Source organism: Bos grunniens, chromosome 22 (genome assembly GCF_055505025.1).
Source record: "Bos grunniens cultivar Pamir isolate PY7600 chromosome 22, Bosgru_T2T1.0, whole genome shotgun sequence".
Taxonomy (NCBI): Eukaryota; Metazoa; Chordata; class Mammalia; order Artiodactyla; family Bovidae; genus Bos; species Bos grunniens.
In genome coordinates, this window is record NC_141186.1 from 929,852 (window position 1) to 949,359 (window position 19,508).

At 45.4% G+C, this 19,508-nt stretch overlaps 1 protein-coding gene across 6 annotated transcripts in view; it reads left to right on the forward strand.

The window, feature by feature from the left end:
• The window catches only part of VOPP1 (VOPP1 WW domain binding protein), a 205,702-nt gene that overhangs the window by 130,037 nt on the left and 56,157 nt on the right, over positions 1–19,508 (forward strand). For 3 of the 6 annotated variants that reach the window (XM_086365538.1, XM_086365543.1, XM_086365541.1), the window contains exons 3-4: positions 5,372–5,449; positions 11,789–11,925. In XM_086365538.1, coding sequence (XP_086221664.1) covers positions 5,372–5,449; positions 11,789–11,925 — 215 coding nt within the window. The remainder of the gene's footprint in view (positions 1–5,371; positions 5,450–11,788; positions 11,926–19,508) is intronic. The other 3 variants (XM_086365540.1, XM_086365542.1, XM_086365544.1) reach the window with 1 other exon arrangement.

The window sequence follows — 19,508 nt, forward strand, 5'->3', positions numbered from 1 at the left end:
CAGAATGGACTGGTTGGATCTCCTTGCTGTCCAAGGGACTCTCAAGAGTCTTCTCCAACACCACAGTTCAAAAGCATCAATTCTTCGGCACTCAGCTTTCTTCACAGTCCAACTCTCACATCCATACATGACCACAGGAAAAACCACAGCCTTGACTAGATGAACCTTTGTTGGCAAAGTAATGTCTCTGCTTTTGAATGGGCTATCTAGGTTGGCCACAACTTTCCTTCCAAGGAGTAAGCGTCTTTTAATTTCATGGCTGCAGTCACCATCTGCAGTGATTTTGGAGCCCCAAAAAATAAAGTCTGACACTGTTTCCACTGTTTCCCCATCTATTTCCCATGAAGTGATGGGACCGGATGCCATGATCTTCGTTTTCTGAATGTTGAGCTTTAAGCTAACTTTTTCACTCTCCACTTTCACTTTCATCAAGAAGCTTTTTAGTTCCTCTTCACTTTCTGCCATAAGGGTGGTATCATCTGCATATCTGAGGTTATTGATATTACTCCCGGCAATCTTGATTCCAGCTTGTGTTTCTTCCAGCCCAGCATTTCTCATGATGTACTCTGCATATAAATTAAATAAGCAGGGTGACAATATACAGCCTTGACATACTCCTTTTCCTATTTGGAACCAGTCTGTTGTTCCATTTCCAGTTCTAACTGTTGCTTCCTGACCTGCATACAAATTTCTCAAGAGGCAGATCAGGTGGTCTGGTATTCCCATCCCTTTTAGAATTTTCCACAGTTTATTGTGATCCACACAGTCAAAGGCTTTGGCATAGTCAATAAAGCAGAAATAGATGTTTTTCTGGAGCTCTCTTGCTTTTTCCATGATCCAGCGGATGTTGACAATTTGATCTCTGGTTCCTCTGCCTTTTCTAAAACCAGCTTGAACATCTGGAAGTTCATGATTCACATATTGCTGAAGCCTGGCTTGGAGAATTTTGAGCATTACTTTACTAGCATGTGAGGTGAGTGCAACTGTGTGGTAGTTTGAGCATTCTTTGGCATTGCCTTTCTTTGGGATTGGAATGAAAACTGAGCTTTTCCAGTCCTGTGGCCACTGCTGAGTTTTCCAAATTTGCTGGCATATTGAGTGCAGCACTTTCACAGCATCATCTTTCAGGATTTGGAATAGCTCAACTGGAATTCTATCACCTCCACTAGCTTTGTTCATAATGATGCTTTATAAGGCCCACTTGACTTCACATTCCAGGATGTCTGGCTCTAGGTGAGTGATCACACCATCATGATTATCTGGGTCATGAAGATCTTTTTTGTACAGTTCTTCTGTGTATTCTTGCCATCTCTTCTTAATATCTTCTGCTTCTGTTAGGTCCATACCATTTCTGTCCTTTATCGAGCCCATCTTTGCATGAAATGTTCCTTTGGTATCTCTGATTTTCTTGAAGAGATCTCTAGTATTTCCCATTCTGTTGTTTTTCTCTATTTCTTTGCATTGATCGCTGAAGAAGGCTTTCTTATCTCTTCTTGCTATTCTTTGAAATTCTGTATTCAGATATTTATATCTTTCCTTTTCTCCTTTGCTTTTCGCTTCTCTTCTTTTCACAGCTATTTGTAAGGCCTCCCCAGACAGCCATTTTGCTTTTTTGCATTTCTTTTCCATGAGGATGGTCTTGATCCCGGTGTCCTGTACAGTGTCACAAACCAGGAACTTTGGTAGTTCTTCCCAAATCATCACCGTACTTTTACCCAGTGTCTCATCTTCCTATGTTAGTTCTGTCTTTATGGTTACATTATCTGCTAATTGTAGAGAGTTCTTGGCATGGAATGGTATAGGAAGTCTGGTCAATATGCAGTTCCATGTTAAAGCAAGAACTCCCTCAGGTATTATTAAAGAGTGGGTTGCCATTTCCTTCTCCAGGGGAGCTTCCCAACCCAGGGATCGAATCCAGGTCTCCCACATTGCAGGCAGACGCTTTAACCTCTGAGCCACCAGGGAAGCCCTATTATTAAAGAGTGGTTGCCAAATTTCTGTTTGTAACTCCATCACAGGGATCTCCCACCATTTGCCCAAGAAGTCTATGCTTCCTTCACCTTTTCTGTTACCATCTGCTGAATTTTCACCTTTACCTCCTGTTTCTTCTGGGCTTGGTTTGCTCTTTGGGAAACGTTAAGCTTTAAACTGTGCCACCTTAAACTTCGCCTTCCCCTCTATACCTTCTCAACCCCTTTACTTTCCTAGACATCCTGCCACTGCCCTACTTCTCAGTCCTTTGCAGTTGGTTTATTTGCATGAGTAAACGGCTGTGGAGTCTTACACAGTCACTGTTCATGAGCATGATCACGACACACCATCGTGGTGATGACTTGGTCCAAGCAGAAGAATAGGAAGATCAAGTGGGATCCAAGAAGGTAGCCCTTTGGTGACAAAAGACTCAGTGTTACTGCAGAATCAGTGTCTGTGCAAAACACCTTCCTGGAATATTTGCCAAATCCTTTCTTGGCTTCAGCAGACAGTGGCCTGGGGAGGTGTGTGTGTGGGAGGTGTGACATCCCCGGCGCCTTGTTACCTGAGCTTATTTCAAACATGGAGTTGATAATATTTTACTTGCATGTTAAATAAGACAGTTGTGAGGCACTGACCTGGCATCTTGAATGTAAGATGTGACCAAAGCATATAACCTTTGTTCTCGTTTGTGTAAGTTCTCTATTGCTTAGTCATTAGTCACTGCCGAGTGAGCAGATTGAAACCATTTGTGTTTATTTTCTTACAGTTCCTATAGATCACAAGTCTGGACATAGCATTGAGGGGTCCTTTGCTCCTGGATATCACAAAGCTGAAACCAAGGGGTGGCTGGGTTGTGCTCTCTTTTGGAGCTTGTGTCCTCTTGTAAATACATTCAGTTGTTGACAGCATTCATGTTGTAGGACTGAAGTCCCAGTTTCCTTGTTGGTTGGCTGGGGGTCACATTCAGCTCTTGGAGACCACCCTTAGTCCTAGCTCTCTTCTTCAAAGCCACAGAGGCCCCCCTGGTCTGCTACAGCTGTCTTACATAACATACTACTTTATTTAATGTTTCATAATCATGGGAGTGACGGTCCCATCATAGTCACAGGACCTGCCACACTCAAGGGGAGGAAATCATGCAGTCTGTGCATTCTAGAGGGGCAGGCATCTTGGGGCTGTCTTTGAATTCTCTCTACCACATCATCACATTTATCTTTGGATCTAACTTAGCTGCTAAGGACTCTTGTCTTTGCAAATTCGTGGTCAAAAATGGTCCCATCTCTGTGTGTACAATTAATTGTCTGAATTCCACGTACTTTGGAAGGCAGAAGCCCTTTATCTCCTTTGAGTGCCCCCCTCCCTACACACACACACACACACACACACACACACACACACACACACACACACACACACACACCCAAGGAGTCACTGTGGATGGTGCTCTGTGTAGTATCAGCAAATGATGCTATTCGTGCAGTGCCCATCCAACCCTGGCCTAGTCCCTGGCTGGCCTGCCCCCAGCGTTTCCTTTTGTCTTCCTCGCTGTGCTTAGCCTCCTCTCCACACTGCAGCTGGAGGGCTCGCAGCCCTGGGGCCAGCGATCCTCTCCTAACACTGAGGCCCTCATGCAGTTCACGTCACAGCCAGGCTGGATGTCTGCGTGGTCTGTGTTCAGATGTCACCCTGTCAGTGAATCATCCTTGAATGCCTGGTTTTACATTGTATCATCCAGCACTCCTTCCCACTGCTTTCAACTTGCCAGCTTCTACTTTAGTTTTCACCATGTGGAACTTACTGCCATCTAACCCCATTCATGTTTTTCTTGCTTGTTGTTTGTCCCCTTCTTCTAGAAAGAAAGCTCCCGCATGTCCTTCTGTTAGGGTTTTTATGGCTCCCCCCAGACCCAGCACAGGCTGAGTTCAGAGTGGCAGCTCGGTGACTCTGTGTTGGATGCCTGGGTTGTGAGAACCAGTAGTGTTTTTAAGCACATATTTTGGTGCTCTGCTAGCTGTTGGTTGGATAAAAGAAGCTAAACAGATTTTAGCTTATGCTCCAGCATGTAGGAGCATCCCATCAAAATCAAGAATTTCTACCTAGTAGACAGAAGTTCATGTTTGTGGTCTATAGGAGGAATGGGCGTGTGTGTGTGTGTGTGTGATGGCATGGTTTGGTGGGGGTCTCTCTGCTCAGTTTATCCTTGAAATGATAGAGGATATAGCAGTGATTGGGTGCTGAATGTTTAAAGAGCTCGAAGCCCCGGGAGCCAACCAGGGAGAAACAGCGCTACAGCTCAAATGTGTGGGGTTCCGTTATAACTCATAATACTCCATCTTAGCTAATATTTTATAGGGAGCTATTTTCTACATATTTTTCTACATAAAGCAAGTCAATTTGTACTGTAATTACCTAAAAATTCAGTGTCCAAAGTCTTGGATCAAATTGTGTATTTCTCCCAACTACTTTTTTTTTTTTAATTAGAAAATTGGCAGGAACTTGATATATCATAATTCTGTGATCATTTAATATTATTGAGAAACAGCCTTACCCCTCAACACACACCCAACCCACTGCCACTTGGACTGAAACTGCTGTAGTGAAAGTGTGTCTATAAAAGCCAAAGTGCAGAAGCTTTCATCGCTTCTCTCTTTTCTTAAAGAAAGCGGGTCTGGGGAAGAGTGGGGATATTGGAGGAGTCCGAGCTGACCCCTGGGAACCTTGGCCCTGTGCTGGGCCTGTCCTTGGAGAGTGAGGGCCTTTCTCAGGGCTCTACTCAGGGAGGAAGGGCGCTGAGCTCCATGACTGCAGCATCAAGGGGGCAGGACAGGTGTGAGCAGCCGTGGCCCTTGTCAGCACTTTAGGTGAGGGTGAGGCCTTCAGACTTAAAGCAGTGCTATAAGGAGGCCCTGCCCTCCCATGCCTTTTGCTTATGGGGAAACAGGCTCATAGATGTTGAGTAACTTGCTAGCAGTCTTGCAGCCGGTAAGTGGTAAGACCAGGACTAAAGCACAGAACTTGTCCAGCTTCATGACCTCTGCACTTCAGCTCTCTGGCCTTGTTGATGCAGGTCCCCATCTTCTGACTTGGTCAGCACTGCCCAGCATCTGCAGGGTGCTGGTGCTTCCCTCTGGTTTCATGCAGGTCTTTGCTCATCCAGTTATAGGGCCTCCCCAGAAGGAAACCACTGTGATTCTGCCCACGGGGATGTGTAGCAAACAGATGCTTTGAATGACACTGTCCCTCTCAGCACCTACTATTTGGGCCACCACAGCTCTGCTAGTTTCATAAAATGCAGTGGTGGCAGTTCTGTCCTTCACACTGAAATCTGCCTGGACCTTGCAATTGGTCCAGCCCTTCTTCTGCAGGAAGCTGACAGCCTGTGCCCTCTCTCCCACAGATGCCGCCCTTACGAGGACTGCTGTGGCTCCAGGTGCTGTGTGCGGGCCCTCTCCATACAGAGGCTGTGGTACTTTTGGTAGGTCATGACTCTTCCAGGTCTCAGATGCTCCCCCCTTCCCCAGGGCTCTGCCCAGTCAGTCTCAGCCAGGGTGACATCACCTCCACCTGAGGTCGTGGTCTCCGGGTGGCCTATCAAGCAAGCAGATATGTTTGGGCTGGCTTTGTGTCAAGTGCTTCTGCTCCCAGAGTTTGCAGAAAGCTCATCCCTGTTTCCTCAGGCTTGTGGCTGGGAAAGAAGAGTTATTCTTTGGGAAGCTGGACTGTACAGCAGCTTCAGCCTTCAGCAGCTCTCCCACCAATGTCTGAAATGGATTGAGGCTGCCTGTCTTAACTGGAGAATCGGCAGATCTTGCTATAGAGTTTTTGCTGCCTGGAAATCTTCCATATTTATGTTGTGTCAGCTGAATCCTAACTTTCAAGACAGCCTACATCCTTGCCCATCTTCCAGATCCACTGGAGGAACTTGAAAGAGCCGTCCGGCATCTGTAAGATTGTAGCTCAGGAGAGAATGAGGGAGTAAAGCTGGCAGAGTCCTGGAAGGATGGGTGCAGAGTTTCCAGTAAGGAGAGGAACCTCCTGTGAGTTGCTGTCCTCAGAGGATGCCTGTAAGGAATGCCTTTAGACATAAGGAATGTCTGAAGACAGGCCTTTCCTGACCCCGTGGCAGGAGCCACTTGGCTTTTTTGTGAGATTTTTCTATTGTCCTCCTGATAACTGTTCCTAATATTTGATTAGGGAAACCAGCACCATCGGGGACTCCACATGCCGCTTTCTGTAATGGGAGAGCCTCTTCATTTGACCATCACTGCCTTGTGGCCGGGCCTTGGCCATTTGGGGGCTGGACTCAGCTGTCATATGGGGCCCTGAATGGTGCCAGGCTGTCACTGGCTTCTCCCCACCTTCTGGCTGCTAGCACCTCAAACTATAGTAGAAGAAAAAATCTTTTAGCCTGAGACTTTTGGAATGTAAACACCTCTGGCATTTCAGAGCTTTGCCTGGCATCACCCACGTGTTCCCTCAGAACTTGTGGCTAAGGGTCCCGTAAGGGATCAGCAGTGCTTCACATTGGCCTGAAGCACCAGAGAATGATGATGAAGCTGTGAAAATGCTGCCAAGAGGAGAAAACTTGTCAAAGTCTAGGTCTTATGTGATTAGAAAGAAGGAAAAGTTGAGAGTCCAGGAGAACTCTGCAGGCCTGGCTGCCAGAGCAGCTTCTGTTGACCTTTCCTGGAAGCGTCCTCTGAACTGGCAGCTGGTGCTTCCGAGCTGTTTGCCGGTGTCCCTTGTCAGGGTCAGGGCACCTCAGCAAGCCAGTGGGCCCCTATACAGAGGCATCTCATGGAAGGAGGGCATGTCTCCACGCTCGGGATGCCAGATACCAGAAGGTTTGGTCTAGTTCTTTGGGTTGAGATTCTGATACCAGCTTCTAAACCAGGGGAAATGCTGGCTTGAAACTCAGCATTCAAAAAACAAAGGCATCTGGCATCTGGTCCTATCACTTCGTGGCAAATAGATGGGGAAACAATGGAAACAGTGACATACTTTATTTTCTTGGCTCCAAAATCACTGCAGACGGTGACTGCAGCTATCAAATTAAAAGATGCTTGCTCCTTGGAAGAAAAGCTATGACAAACCTAGACAGTGTATTAAAGAGCAGAGACATCACTTCACCAACAAAGGTCCATATAATCAAAGCTATGGTCTTTCCAGTAGTCATGTACAGATGTGAGAGTTGAACCATAAAGAAGGCTGAGTGCTGAAGAACTGATGCTTTCGAACAGTGGTGCTGGAGAAGACTCTTGAGAGTCCCTTGGACTGCAAGGAGATCAAAACAGTCAATCATAAAGGAAATCAACCCTGAACATTCATTGGAAGGACTGATGCTGAGGCTGAAGCTCCAACTCGCTGGAAAAGACCCTAAAGCTGGGAAGGATTGAGGGCAGGAGGAGAAGGGGATGACAAGGGATGAGATGGATGGATGGCATCACCGATTCAATGGACATGAGTTTGAGCAAAGTCTGGGAGGTAGTTCACTGTTTCCTTCAGGACAGGGAGGCCTGTCGTGCTGCAACCTATAGGGACACGATTGAGCGAATGAACAACAACAAAACCAGGGAGACAGCCAGAGAACACCCTGAGATGCATGTCCCAGCTGAAGTTTGAGGGCGCTTGGTTTTCACTCCATATGTTCCTTCTCTCGGTAATGTGTCTGTTACGTACCAGGGTCCTGTGGAGAGGCCCTGTGGCAGCTGGGCTCCTAGAACAGATGTCTAAACACATGGAGAATTTTAAGCCAGTGTTCTGGAAACAAAGCATGCAACTTCTGATGACAGAAAAGTTGGGGAAAGCTCATGGCTTCTGTCTGGGTCTCAGAGAAGAGGGCCCTCCTGGCAAAGGGACCTGCACATTTTAGGGCCAGGGCCCTAAGAATGGACCTGGTGAGAGAGGGATGGTGGGGAGCTGGTGTTGGGGGGAAGTTTGGGGGGAGAGGTAGGAGGTTGGGAGGAGGGAGCTGGGCATGGAGCGAATGGAGGGCTGTTCTCCAACCTGGCTCCCCTTGACTTTGGAGGATTTGGGGTTCCTTAGCATAGCACAGAGGTTTTGGCAGAGAATCCTTTTGGAAGTCAGCTCTAATATCTTAAGTAATCCTTACCTAGGGTAGTCTAATGTAGGCCCCAGGATTTGGAAAGCTGTAGAGTTGAAAAGCACACTGCGACACAGTGCAGTCTGGCAGGTAAGTGCTGCCTGCTGTGGGGCTCCTGCAGAGTTGGGGGATGCGGGCCCAGGGAGGCTCTGCTGCTGCCTGAGACCTGAAAACTGCTGGGGAGGAAGGCAGGAAGAGACTAAAAAACAAATTGAAGAAGCCAGATTACTTTTCATGATAAAAAGACACAAACTTCCTCTCTTAATCCCAGGAATGCTCCCCATACCTGCTCAGCAATGAAAGAGAACTTCAAGAATTGCTTTTCTTACCTTGACCCCTCCTTTCCTCTTTGTTACCAGAAACTCATTCCCCTGCCCCTCTCTTCTCAGACTGCTGTTTCAATAAGGAACAAGTGTGATGATGACTGCCCCAGGAGCCGGGAGTGGGCCTCCTACCACGTGACTGTGCTCTTACTTGCTTGCACCTATTTGCTCTCCAGCAGTCCACACTGTGAGGTGCATATCGCTTATATTTGTCCAGAAAAACATGTATTCCATTTGAAATGAACCAGGGTCTCCTGCACTGCAGGCAGATTCTTTACGAACTGAGCCATCAGGGAAGCCCTTTCCGTTTGACAGATAAGCCAAAACTATCATTTTGGGTTATCTCATGGAAGAGACCAAAATCTCTCATGGCTTCTGCATGTCCAACACCGGGAGCCTGGACCTTTGGGAGTGAGCAGGGGTGTAAAACCTTATGCACAGTCACCTCTGTGTGCCTTGCATTTCTGCTCAGATATTTACAGTTGGACCCAGGGTTGAATGTAGGACTATCATGGAGTCCAGACGAAGTTGTCCATCTTAGATTCCAGCTTCTGACTTGGGAGTGGGGGCTTTGTTTTGCACTATTTGGATTTTTACTGCTCCCCAGGACTGCACCCCTCTAACCCCTTCTCCATCTGCAGCTCATAGCTGTCCTCCTCAGGCCTCTCGCCCACCCAACTTTTCCTGTTGGCGCACCTATGCAATTCCTTTCTACCCAGAAACATCTTCACTTCCCTTCAATTTGTCTCTTTCCATCATTCAGAATTCAGCCCAGATGTTGCTTTGAAGGAAAAGAAGCTTTTGTGATCTCCCTTAGTCTGGCAGATACCCTCCTTATACCTCTTGTTGCACTGAACTGTACCCTTGAAATGATAAACACGGCTGTGTGTTATATGCATTCCTCCCCCCAACCTATGATGCACCCTTCCTCTTCTTTCTTGGCACTATCAGAGTTGTAAATAAATAATTTTGTTTGTCATTTACTGTCCTCCTCCCCTATGACAACTCAAGTTCAGTGAAGGTGAGGCCCCACCTGTCTTACTCCTTATAATGCAAAGATTGGTGCTGGGAGCCTGGCAGATGCTTCAGAAATTTTGTTGAATTACTAATGAATTAGACGAAAGATTAGAAAACCACAATTTCAGTCCACTTCTGAATCATTTCCTGTCTGGTGCCCCTGATCTTTGTTCCTTCTCTACGTTCCAAGGCTATTGATTAATAGCCTTAACTCTTAATATCATGTTTATATTTTCAAAGGCTTTATTGTCTGCTCTTTCCTTAAATTACATTCGTGTGTGGACAGGTGCCTTTGACCATGACATGGCCAGCTGGGCTGTGTGTGCATCCTTCACAAGAATGTGTGTGTTGTTTGAGGTTCTGACAGGTTCTGTGAGTCCCATCATCATATCAGTTTAGAGATGGACAAGTTTCTCAGCTATGTCTGTGTGGAACAGTCAACTTGGCCCTGCTTCAAATGATTTCCTCCATTGCTAGAAAAACTAGGTGAATGCTGAAGTGAGATGGGAAGTGCCATTCGTTCATTTTTTATTGAATGACAGTGATCCAGTAGTCACTGAGAATCCTCAGATGATTTCAACAAACATCCAATCCTTCAAGGAGTCAGCTCTTGTCCATTAGACTGTGGGGTCACAATAAATGGTCCAGCCATACTTAGAACCTAGAGATTTTAAATGAATTATAAGCTTTTATTTTTTTTTTCCTTTTTAAAAAAATTAATTTATTTTAATTGGAGGATAATTACTTTACAATATTGTGATGGTTTTTGCCATACATCAACATGAGTTAGCCACAGGTGCACATGTGTCCCCCCATCCTGAACCCCCTCCCATCTCCCTCCCCACCTCATTCCTCTGAGTGGTCCTAGAGCACCAGCTTTGAGTGCCCTGCTTCATGCATCAAACTTGCACTGGTTATCTGTTTTACATATGGTAATATACATGTTTCAGTGCTATTCTTTCAAATAATCCCACCCTCGCCTTCTCCCACAGAGTCCAAAAGTCTGTTCTTTACATCTGTGTCTCTTTTGCTGCCTTGCATTTAAGATCATTGTTACTGTCTTTCTAAATTCTATATATATGCGTTAATATACAGTATTGGTGTTTCTCTTTGTGACTTACTTCACTCTGTATAAAAGGCTCCAGTTTCATCCACCTCATTAGAACTGACTCAAATTTATGTTCCTTTTCATAGCTGAGTATTATTCCATTGTGTATCTGTACCACAATTTCCTTTTTTTTTTTTTTTAAATTTTACAATATTGTATTGGTTTTGCCAAACATCGAAATGAATCTGCCACAGGTATACATGTGTTCCCCATCCTGAGCCCTCCTCCCTCCTCCCTTCCCATACCATCCCTCTGGGTCGTCCCAGTGCACCAGCCCCAAGCATCCAGTATCATGCATCGAACCTGGACTGGCGACTCGTTCCATATATGATATTATACGTATTTCAATGCCATTCTCCCAAATCATCCCACCCTCTCCCTCTCCCACAGAAATCTTAAAAATTAGGGCAGAAATAAATGCAAAAGAAACAAAAGAGACCATAGCAAAAATCAACAAAGCCAAAAGCTGGTTCTTTGAAAGGATAAATAAAATCGACAAACCATTAACCAGACTCATCAAGAAACAAAGGGAGAAAAATCAAATCAATAAAATTAGAAATGAAAATGGAGAGATCACAACAGACAACACGGAAATACAAAGGATCATAAGAGACTACTATCAACAATTATATGCTAATAAAATGGACAACGTGGAAGAAATGGACAAATTCTTAGAAAAGTACAACTTTCCAAAACTGGACCAGGAAGAAATAGATAATATAGAATTGTAAGCTTTTAAAATGAATTGTGAGTATTTTCTCTATTCCTATAGTTTCTCTAAAATTAAGATGTGCTCTGGAAAGGGCACTTTAAAAAATTTTTATAGATGTTCATATAATAATGGAGAGAAAACTGTTAGAAAGGATCCCATGCTTACTCTTCTTGCTTAAACAGAAAAGAAAACTGCAGGGGGTGGGCAGCAGGCGGGGAAGGAGGAGGCCAGTGAGAACCAGCAGTAGTCTTCAAGCAGGACTGAAAAGGCATCTTCTTTTTTCGCTAAATGTTGGGTTGAAGTCAGGGCCATGGATAGGGAAGAGCTGTACCAACCCTTTGAGGTCAATAGCCATTTGGAGCTTCTGAGGCAAAATGTTCACTTTGAGAGCTTCTCCATGCTAGTGGCCTCCATCCAGGGGCCCCCAGAGCTCTGATGCCAGGTGTCTCCCTGGTTCCTCCACTGGGACCATTCCCGGGGAGAGCGGTTGGGTAGAACCAGCCAGGGGAGCCCTGCCGTCTGCCCAGGCCTCACCCTGTGCTCTCGCCCAGGTTCCTCCTGATGATGGGTGTGCTTTTCTGCTGTGGAGCCGGCTTCTTCATCCGGAGGCGCATGTACCCACCACCGCTGATTGAGGAGCCGGCATTCAACGTGTCCTACACCAGGCAGCCCCAAAACCCCACTCCAGGTCAGCCAAGCCCTCTGCCCTTGTCTGTCCTCCTTCCAGTTTACATGTCCTCTGTAAGCATTTGATAAGAGCACCGCCATGGACTATGCTGGAAGAAAAAATTCAGGCCACATTTATTCATTTAAGTTCTGATGCATTTGTGCTAAAAAGAAATTCATTGTCTGTTGTATTATATGTCTATCACCTCATATTCTTACCTTATTATTGGTGCATCTTTTATGCATGATTATGCAGTTCATGGGGGCTTCCCAGGTTTCAGTGGTAAAGAATCTGCCTGCAATACAAGAGACACAGTTGATACCAGCTAGATCCCTGGGTTGGGAAGGTCCCCTGGAGGAGGGAATAGCAGCCCACTCCAGTATTCCTGACTGGAGAATCCCATGGACAGAGGAGCCTCGTGGGCTACAGTCCTTGGGGTCACAAAGTCAGACAACTGAGCATGCACACATACATGCATATGTGATTCATATATGCACGTTATTTTCTCAAAAATTATTTCACATTTAAATTTTTATGTAGAAAGTGTAATATTCTTGCCATTCTTAATGCTTCTGGAGTAAATATTAATCATGTTGTGTGTGTGTGTGTTAGTTGCTCAGTTATATCTGACTCTGCAAACCCCATGGACTGTAGCCCACCAGACTCCGCTGACCATGGAATTCTCCAGGCAGGAATATTGGAGTCGATTTCTATGCCCTTCTCCAGCGGATCTTTCTGACCCAGGAATCAAACCTGGGTCTCCTGCATTGCAGGCAGATTCTTTACTGTCTGAGCCACCAGGGAAGCCCATTAATCATGTTGCTGCTGCTAAGTCACTTCAGTCGTGTCTGACTCTGTGCGACCCCATAGACGGCAGCCCACCAGGCTCTGCCGTCCCTGGGATTCTCCAGGCAAGAACACTGGAGTGGGTTGCCATTTCCTTCTCCAATGCAGGAAAGTGAAAAGTAGTCTGTCATTACTGATCATTTGTTTTCTTTGTTTTGCTTTTTATTCCTTCACTCAGTAAGCATGTACTGTGCATTTATTAGTAGTATCACGGGTACTTGTTAATTGTGCTGCTATAGACATTTTCCACAAGTTACATTTGGCCTATTTATGGAACATTACCCAGAGTGGTGCCCCAATGTCAAAAAGAATTTGTGGTTTCTTAATTCTTATAAAACACTGCTCTAACTATCTAAACTCAGACATGCTGTAGTGGGTGAATTCCAGTTTCCCTGGGGACACAGGCCCCGTTCCTTGTCTTGACATTCCATTTCAGGAGGGGGTTTGTGGGGCTCTGCAGGCCTGGGGAGGTCATGCTCCTGGAGCTCCTGTCTTTCGCCACGTGGTGGGCTAGGGGTTGCATGGCTTCCCTGGTGCCTTGAGGGTGAGGGGCAGGGTTTCTCTATTCCTCATACACTGTAGAGGGAGTCAGAGGTCTAGGAGCAAGTTCTGCTTGGGTTTTTATAGAATTTCAGTCCTATAACATCAGTCATAAGGTCTGCTGCCCAGAGTGAGGCCTGTAGTTAATGACACTATCATATACTCACAAATTTGCTAAAAGTGGAGATCTTTTTTCCCCCATTGAAGGATGGTCGCTTGACAGCCTTGTTTCTGTTTTACAACAAAGTGAATCAGCCATATGTATACACATATCCTCTCCCTTCTGGATTTCGTTCCATCTAGGTGACCACAGAGCATCCTGTAGAGTTCCTGCACTATTCACTAGTATCTGTTCCATGCATAGCGGTGGCAATCCCAGTCTCCCAATCCACCCCACATCCCACTTCCCCTCATGGTATCCATAGGTTTATGGCATATATTGTGGTGATGGCTTCACAGTGTATTTTTATCTCTAAAGTCATCAAGTTGTAGACATTAAATATGTTCACCTTTTTGTATGTCGATCAAACCTCAAAGGAAAAAGAAGTTGGAGACTGAGTGTGACAAGAGCTCTCTCTCTCTGTGCTTTAGACAAAGATATGGGGATGGTCATTTGCTGATCTGTTCTTTTATAGTTTTATTCCACCAGATACTCTCTGGGATTTTAAAAAAATCACCTTTATTATTGTTTAAAATGTTACTAAAAATCTGAATATGTATTTTTCACAACAGTTCAGAGGTTGTTGTACCTTAAACTTTCTCTCAAGGTTAGTACCACTTTTCATGCATAAGTGGATTTTTATTCTTTCCTATTTGGAAATGTTTGTATAGCTTCAGATCTGCTCCAATGTATGGCAAAGTGAAAAGTTTCACTTAAAATGAGAGGCCAAACCTAAAGTTTATCAAGATTAGTCTGACTTTTGAGTGCTTTGATTTCTTTTTTCAAGAAGCAGAGAATAGAGCAGAGAAGTGGGTAAAAGACTAATGAATTTCCTTTCCCTTCCACCTTCATAACATGGATTTTGAGTGTCCCATGTGGCCAGAGATGCAAGGTGCTCTGTGTGCTTGGCCTGTGGTGTCAGGCCTGGGCTGGTCTAGGGCACACAGCTCCCACTGAATGTCCTCAGCCTTTCAGTGTTTCCAAACACGGAGACCCTGCAGCCTCTGTCACCCTCTCTCCTCGGCCCCACCTCTTTTCTGCATTGCAGTCCACACGTCTTTCTGACTGGAGTCCTCAGTCCCCCTATAATAAAAATGTCATCGACCCTACAAGTCTTCCTTCATTCAGACTCTTACCTCACCCCTGAGCAATGCCTACTAAAAATTTTCCAGTCACTATTCTCTGCCAGTTCTTCTCTGTCTTCCATGTTGCCACTAGAAAGTTCTCTGGGGACAAAAGAAGCACATAGGTCATGTTATTCTCCTGCTTAAGATAGTGCATGGGCTTCTCTTTTTTCCACATCCTTGTCAACAAGTGTAGACACTTGTTATTTCTTATCTTTGGCAATAGCCACTCTGACAGGTGTGAGGTGATAGCTCATTATGGTTTTATTTGCATTCCTTGGTGGTCAGTGGTGTTGAGCTCCTTTTCATGTCCCTGTTGGCCATCTAGATACCTTCTTTGGGAAAATGTCTATTCAGATCCTCTGCCTATTTTTAATCAGGTTGTTTGGGTTTTTGTTGTTGAGTTGTAAGAATTCTTTGTATCCTGAATATTAACCCTTATCAGATATATGATTTGCAAATATTTTCTCCCATTCAGAAGGTTGCCTTTTTGTTTGACAGTGGTTTCCTTCACCATGTACTTGTGTGTCTTTGCTTTGGTTTCCCTTGCCTGAGGAGACATGTCCAAAAAGATAGTGCTAAGACTGGTGACAAACAGCTTACTGTCCATATTTTCTTCTAGAAATTTTATGTTTTCAGGTCTTACAATCAAGTCTTTAATCCATTTGAGTAAACTTTTGTGTGCGGTATATGATAGTAGTCTAGTGTGATTCTTTTGCATGTGGCTGTTCAGTTTTCCCAACTCCATTTGTTGAAGAGACTATCCTTTCTTCACTGCACGTTTTTCATCTCTTTTTTGTAAATTAATTGTTTATGTCTGTGTGAGTTTATCTCTGAGCTCTTAATTCCATTCCATTGATCTCTGTGTGTGTTTTTCTGCTAGTACCATGCTCCTTTGATTCTTATAGCTTTGTAGTATCATTTGAAATCAGGGGGCATGTGATACACCTCTAGCTTTGTTCCTTTTTTTGTCAGGATTGCTTTGGCTATTTGGGGTCTTTGGGTTTCATATAAATTTTAGAATTTTTTGTTCTTTTTTTAATTTATTTTTAAATTTTATTTTATTTTTAAACTTTACAATATTGTATTGGTTTTGCCAAATATCAAAATGAATCCGCCACAGGTATACATGTGTTCCCCATCCTGAACCCTCCTCCCTCCTCCCTCCGCATACCATCCCTCTGGGTCGTCCCAGTGCACCAGCCCCAAGCATCAAGTATCGTGCATTGAACCTGGACTGGCAACTCGTTCCATATATGATATTATACGTATTTCAATGCCATTCTCCCAAATCATCCCACCCTCTCCCTCTCCCACAGAGTCCAAAAGACTGTTCTATACATCAGTGTCTCTTTTGCTGTCTCATATACATGGTTATTGTTACCATCTTTCTAAATTCCATATATATGTGTTAGTATACTGTATTGGTGTTTTTCTTTCTGGCTTACTTCATTCTCTATAATAGGCTCCAGTTTCATCCACCTCATCAGAACTGATTCAAATGTGTTCTTTTTAATGGCTAATACTCCATTGTGTATATGTACCACTGCTTTCTTATCCATTCATCTGCTGATGGACATCTAGGTTGCTTCCAAGTCATCAGGATTCTAATAGTGATTGCATTGAATCTGTGGATTGCTTTAGGTAATATGGACATTTTAACAGTGTTAATTCTTCTAATCCATGAGTATGGGATATCTTTCAGTTTCTTTGTGTTATCTTCAATTTCTTTCATCAGTGTCTTACATAGGCCTTTTACCTCCTTGGTTAAATTTATTCCAAGGTATTGTATTCTTTCTGTTGTAATGGGATTGTTTTCTTAGTTTCTCTTTCTGCTAGCTCATTGTTAGTGTATAGAAACAACAATGATGCTTGTGTATTGATTTTGTACCCTGCCACTTTACTGTTTGTTATCTCTAATATTTTTTGTTGGAGTCCTTAGGGTTTCCTGTATCATGGTGAGTTCAAATCTCTATGTATACTTTGGGCTCCCCACTGGGCTGAGCCCTGAGTGCCAGGACTCACGCCTCAGGCACCAGGGTGATTTACATCTGCCAGCTGAGTGAATGGTCAGCCTGGGGCAAGGATTTTCCATGGCCACACTTGGAGCCTCGGTCAATCCATATTTACTTCCCGCTTGCTCAGGTGCTGCAGGTGCCTGGGACACAGACTGCAGCCTGGGTTCCAGCCCTCACTCACCCCGCTGTGCTCTGTAGGCTTCACACAACCATATGTGGAACACTGTGTCATTGCACAAGTAACTGTAAAGTCACTGACTGTGATGAGAGGTATGTAGAGAAAGTTCAGGATGCTGGCAAGCCAAGTAAATGGGAAGCACAATCTGTTGTATGGATGGAAGGAACCTAAGAGTTTGTAAGTATATTTAAGTGGAAGTAAGGCAGGAGGGCTGGAGACTGAGGAGCAGCCAGCAAGGGTCCTGTACCTTCCTTTGCTGCCCGAATTTCACATGTCTGCCCACTGAGACCTCTGAGCCACAGAGTCCAGGTGGCTCTAGTCAGTCCCGTAACTTCGGCATCAAGGGCTGCTGCTTTTGTAGGCAAGGCGGACGTAGGCGTCTAATGCAGCAGAGACGCCACATCAACAATCCTGACTCTCCCTGGGGAGACTGGGGGTCACGATCAAGGTCCAGCAGAGTGTCTCCCACTGCTCTGGTAGTTCAGTTTGGCCCGATTCTACCCTGCAGTTTGGGGCCCTCAGAGAAATGGGGGCTGTTAATTCTCCTCCACTGCCATCTCATAATGCAGCCACCTGTGGGGCCTGTGGAAGTATCCTCACCTTCTGCTGGGAGGTGCTGGTGTGGGAGTCTGCAGGGATCTACCATCCCCCTCCATGTGTACAGTATGAAAAGTTCAGTCCCAAATGTACCAGATCATCATAGGAAGGCTCGTTTTGTTCCATGGAAGTATACAGTTCCCATGCTTTCACCACCAGATCCAGGACTGTGTCCTTAGTTAATAGTGGGGTGTTTGGGAAGAATTTACTTTGATTTTTTACAATCAGTGATAATGATGAAAAAATAGGATCTGTTAGTTTCTCTAATGGGGCCTGAAGACTCACCTCTTCCCATGGGTGGGGTTCAGCTGTGTGCTTTGGTGGGGTGGGAGGTGGTAAGGGTAGGCTGCGGGGCCAGACTGGGAAGGCAGCCTTGCGCTGATGGGTGCGCTGACTGCGCGAGGTAGGCGCTCAGGCCCTGGAGGAGCCTGGAGGGTGTGGAGGGAGATGGGATCAGCAAAGGGAGCACGGGGCACATCTGCCCATCTGCCAGGTGCTCTGTTTTCCCTCTGCTGCTGATCTAGGGGAGGGGAAGTGGATTCTGGTGGGTTGTGCTTATTCATGAAGAAGAAAAGGCAAGTTTTCTTCTTTTTTTTTTTTAAGAATAAACAGTCAATTCTATTGGGCTCAGCATAGGAATCCATGGGTCTTGAGGACCTCTTTGAATTTGTCAATTGTCTTCTCTAATCGTCTCACTTACTGAGAAAGGCTTGGGAATACCCAGGGATTATCTTCCAGAGAATTTCTGCCGTAAGTCAGTTCAGTCAGTTCAGTCACTCAGTTGTGTCTGACTCTTTGCAACCCCATGGACTACAGCATGCCAGGCCTCCCTGTCCGTCACCAACTCCTTGAGCTTACTCAAACTCATGTCCATCAAGTTGGTGATGCCATCCAACCATCTCATCCTCTGTCATCCCCTTCTCCTCCTGCCTTCAATCTTTCCCAGCATCAGAGTCTTTTCCAACGAGTCAGTTCTTTGCATCAGGTGGCTAAAGTATTGGCGTTTCAGCTTCAGTATCAATCCTTCCAATGAATATTCAGGACTGATTTCCTTTAGGGTGGACTGGTTGGATCTCCATGCAGGCCAAGAGACTCTCAAGAGTCTTCTCCAACACCACAGCAATACCACAGCAACACCACAACAACTCTGCCTGAAGAGTTGTGTTCAAAAGGCAACTTTTAAAGAACCAGCGCTCTTGCCCTGGAGGGCTGCAGGAGGGCGCACTCATGTCCTGCGTGCAGAGGGGCACATGCTAGCGTTTTGGCAGGACCAGCTCCCCAGCCCAACAAGGCTGAGTACAGAAGAGCAGAGACCTGCACATGATCAAGATGCTCACAGCTGGGGTGGGCCTGGCCGCTCCGTGGTTCTGTGGACTGCTGCGTGTTGGAACAGGACTGGGGGGAAGGAAACTGCCTAACTAGGTATGAAAGCTGAGATGACGAGATGGGGCTTTGAGACCACCCAGAAACCAAGAAACACAGGTTGAAGCTGTTGGTCAAAGGCAGAGGCCTGCATCAGCTCACTAGGGCCTTTGCCAGCATAGAGAGCAGAGGCGTGCAGCGAAGCTGGTCTGGGGACCAGGGAGAGGCAGCTGGATGGGGCGCCAGAAGGACTGAGGTCTGTTGGGCCTAGGCTAGGCACTGTCTCTTCTGAGCCTCTGTGCCTTGTCTGCAAAATGAAGTTGCATAAAGAAAAACGGTCCCAGTTATTGTCTTATGTCCAGAGGTGGCCAGAGTGTGACTGGAGATAGTTAGAGCTCCCTAAGAGGCTTAGCCTCCTGCCTCCCACGCCCCTGGCAGGGTCCTGGATATGCCTTTCTGGGTATTGAGGAAAGGTGGACTTTGTTCATTCAGAAAACACTGGCTGACTGACAGTGTCATACACAGCCTAGTGGCCATGCGGAACTCTATATTTGAAAGCTGGTAAGAGAGTAGATCTTAAAAGTTCTTATCATAAAGGAAAAAAATGTCTAACTATGAGGTGATGGGTGATAACTCATTTGTGGTAATCACAATGTACATGATTACCAAATCATTATGCCATGCAATGTTATATGTCATTAATACTTCAATAAAACTGGAGAACATTTACAACAGTGGGAAGAATGTAAAACCTTGGCTACAGCAGAACTATGGGCCCG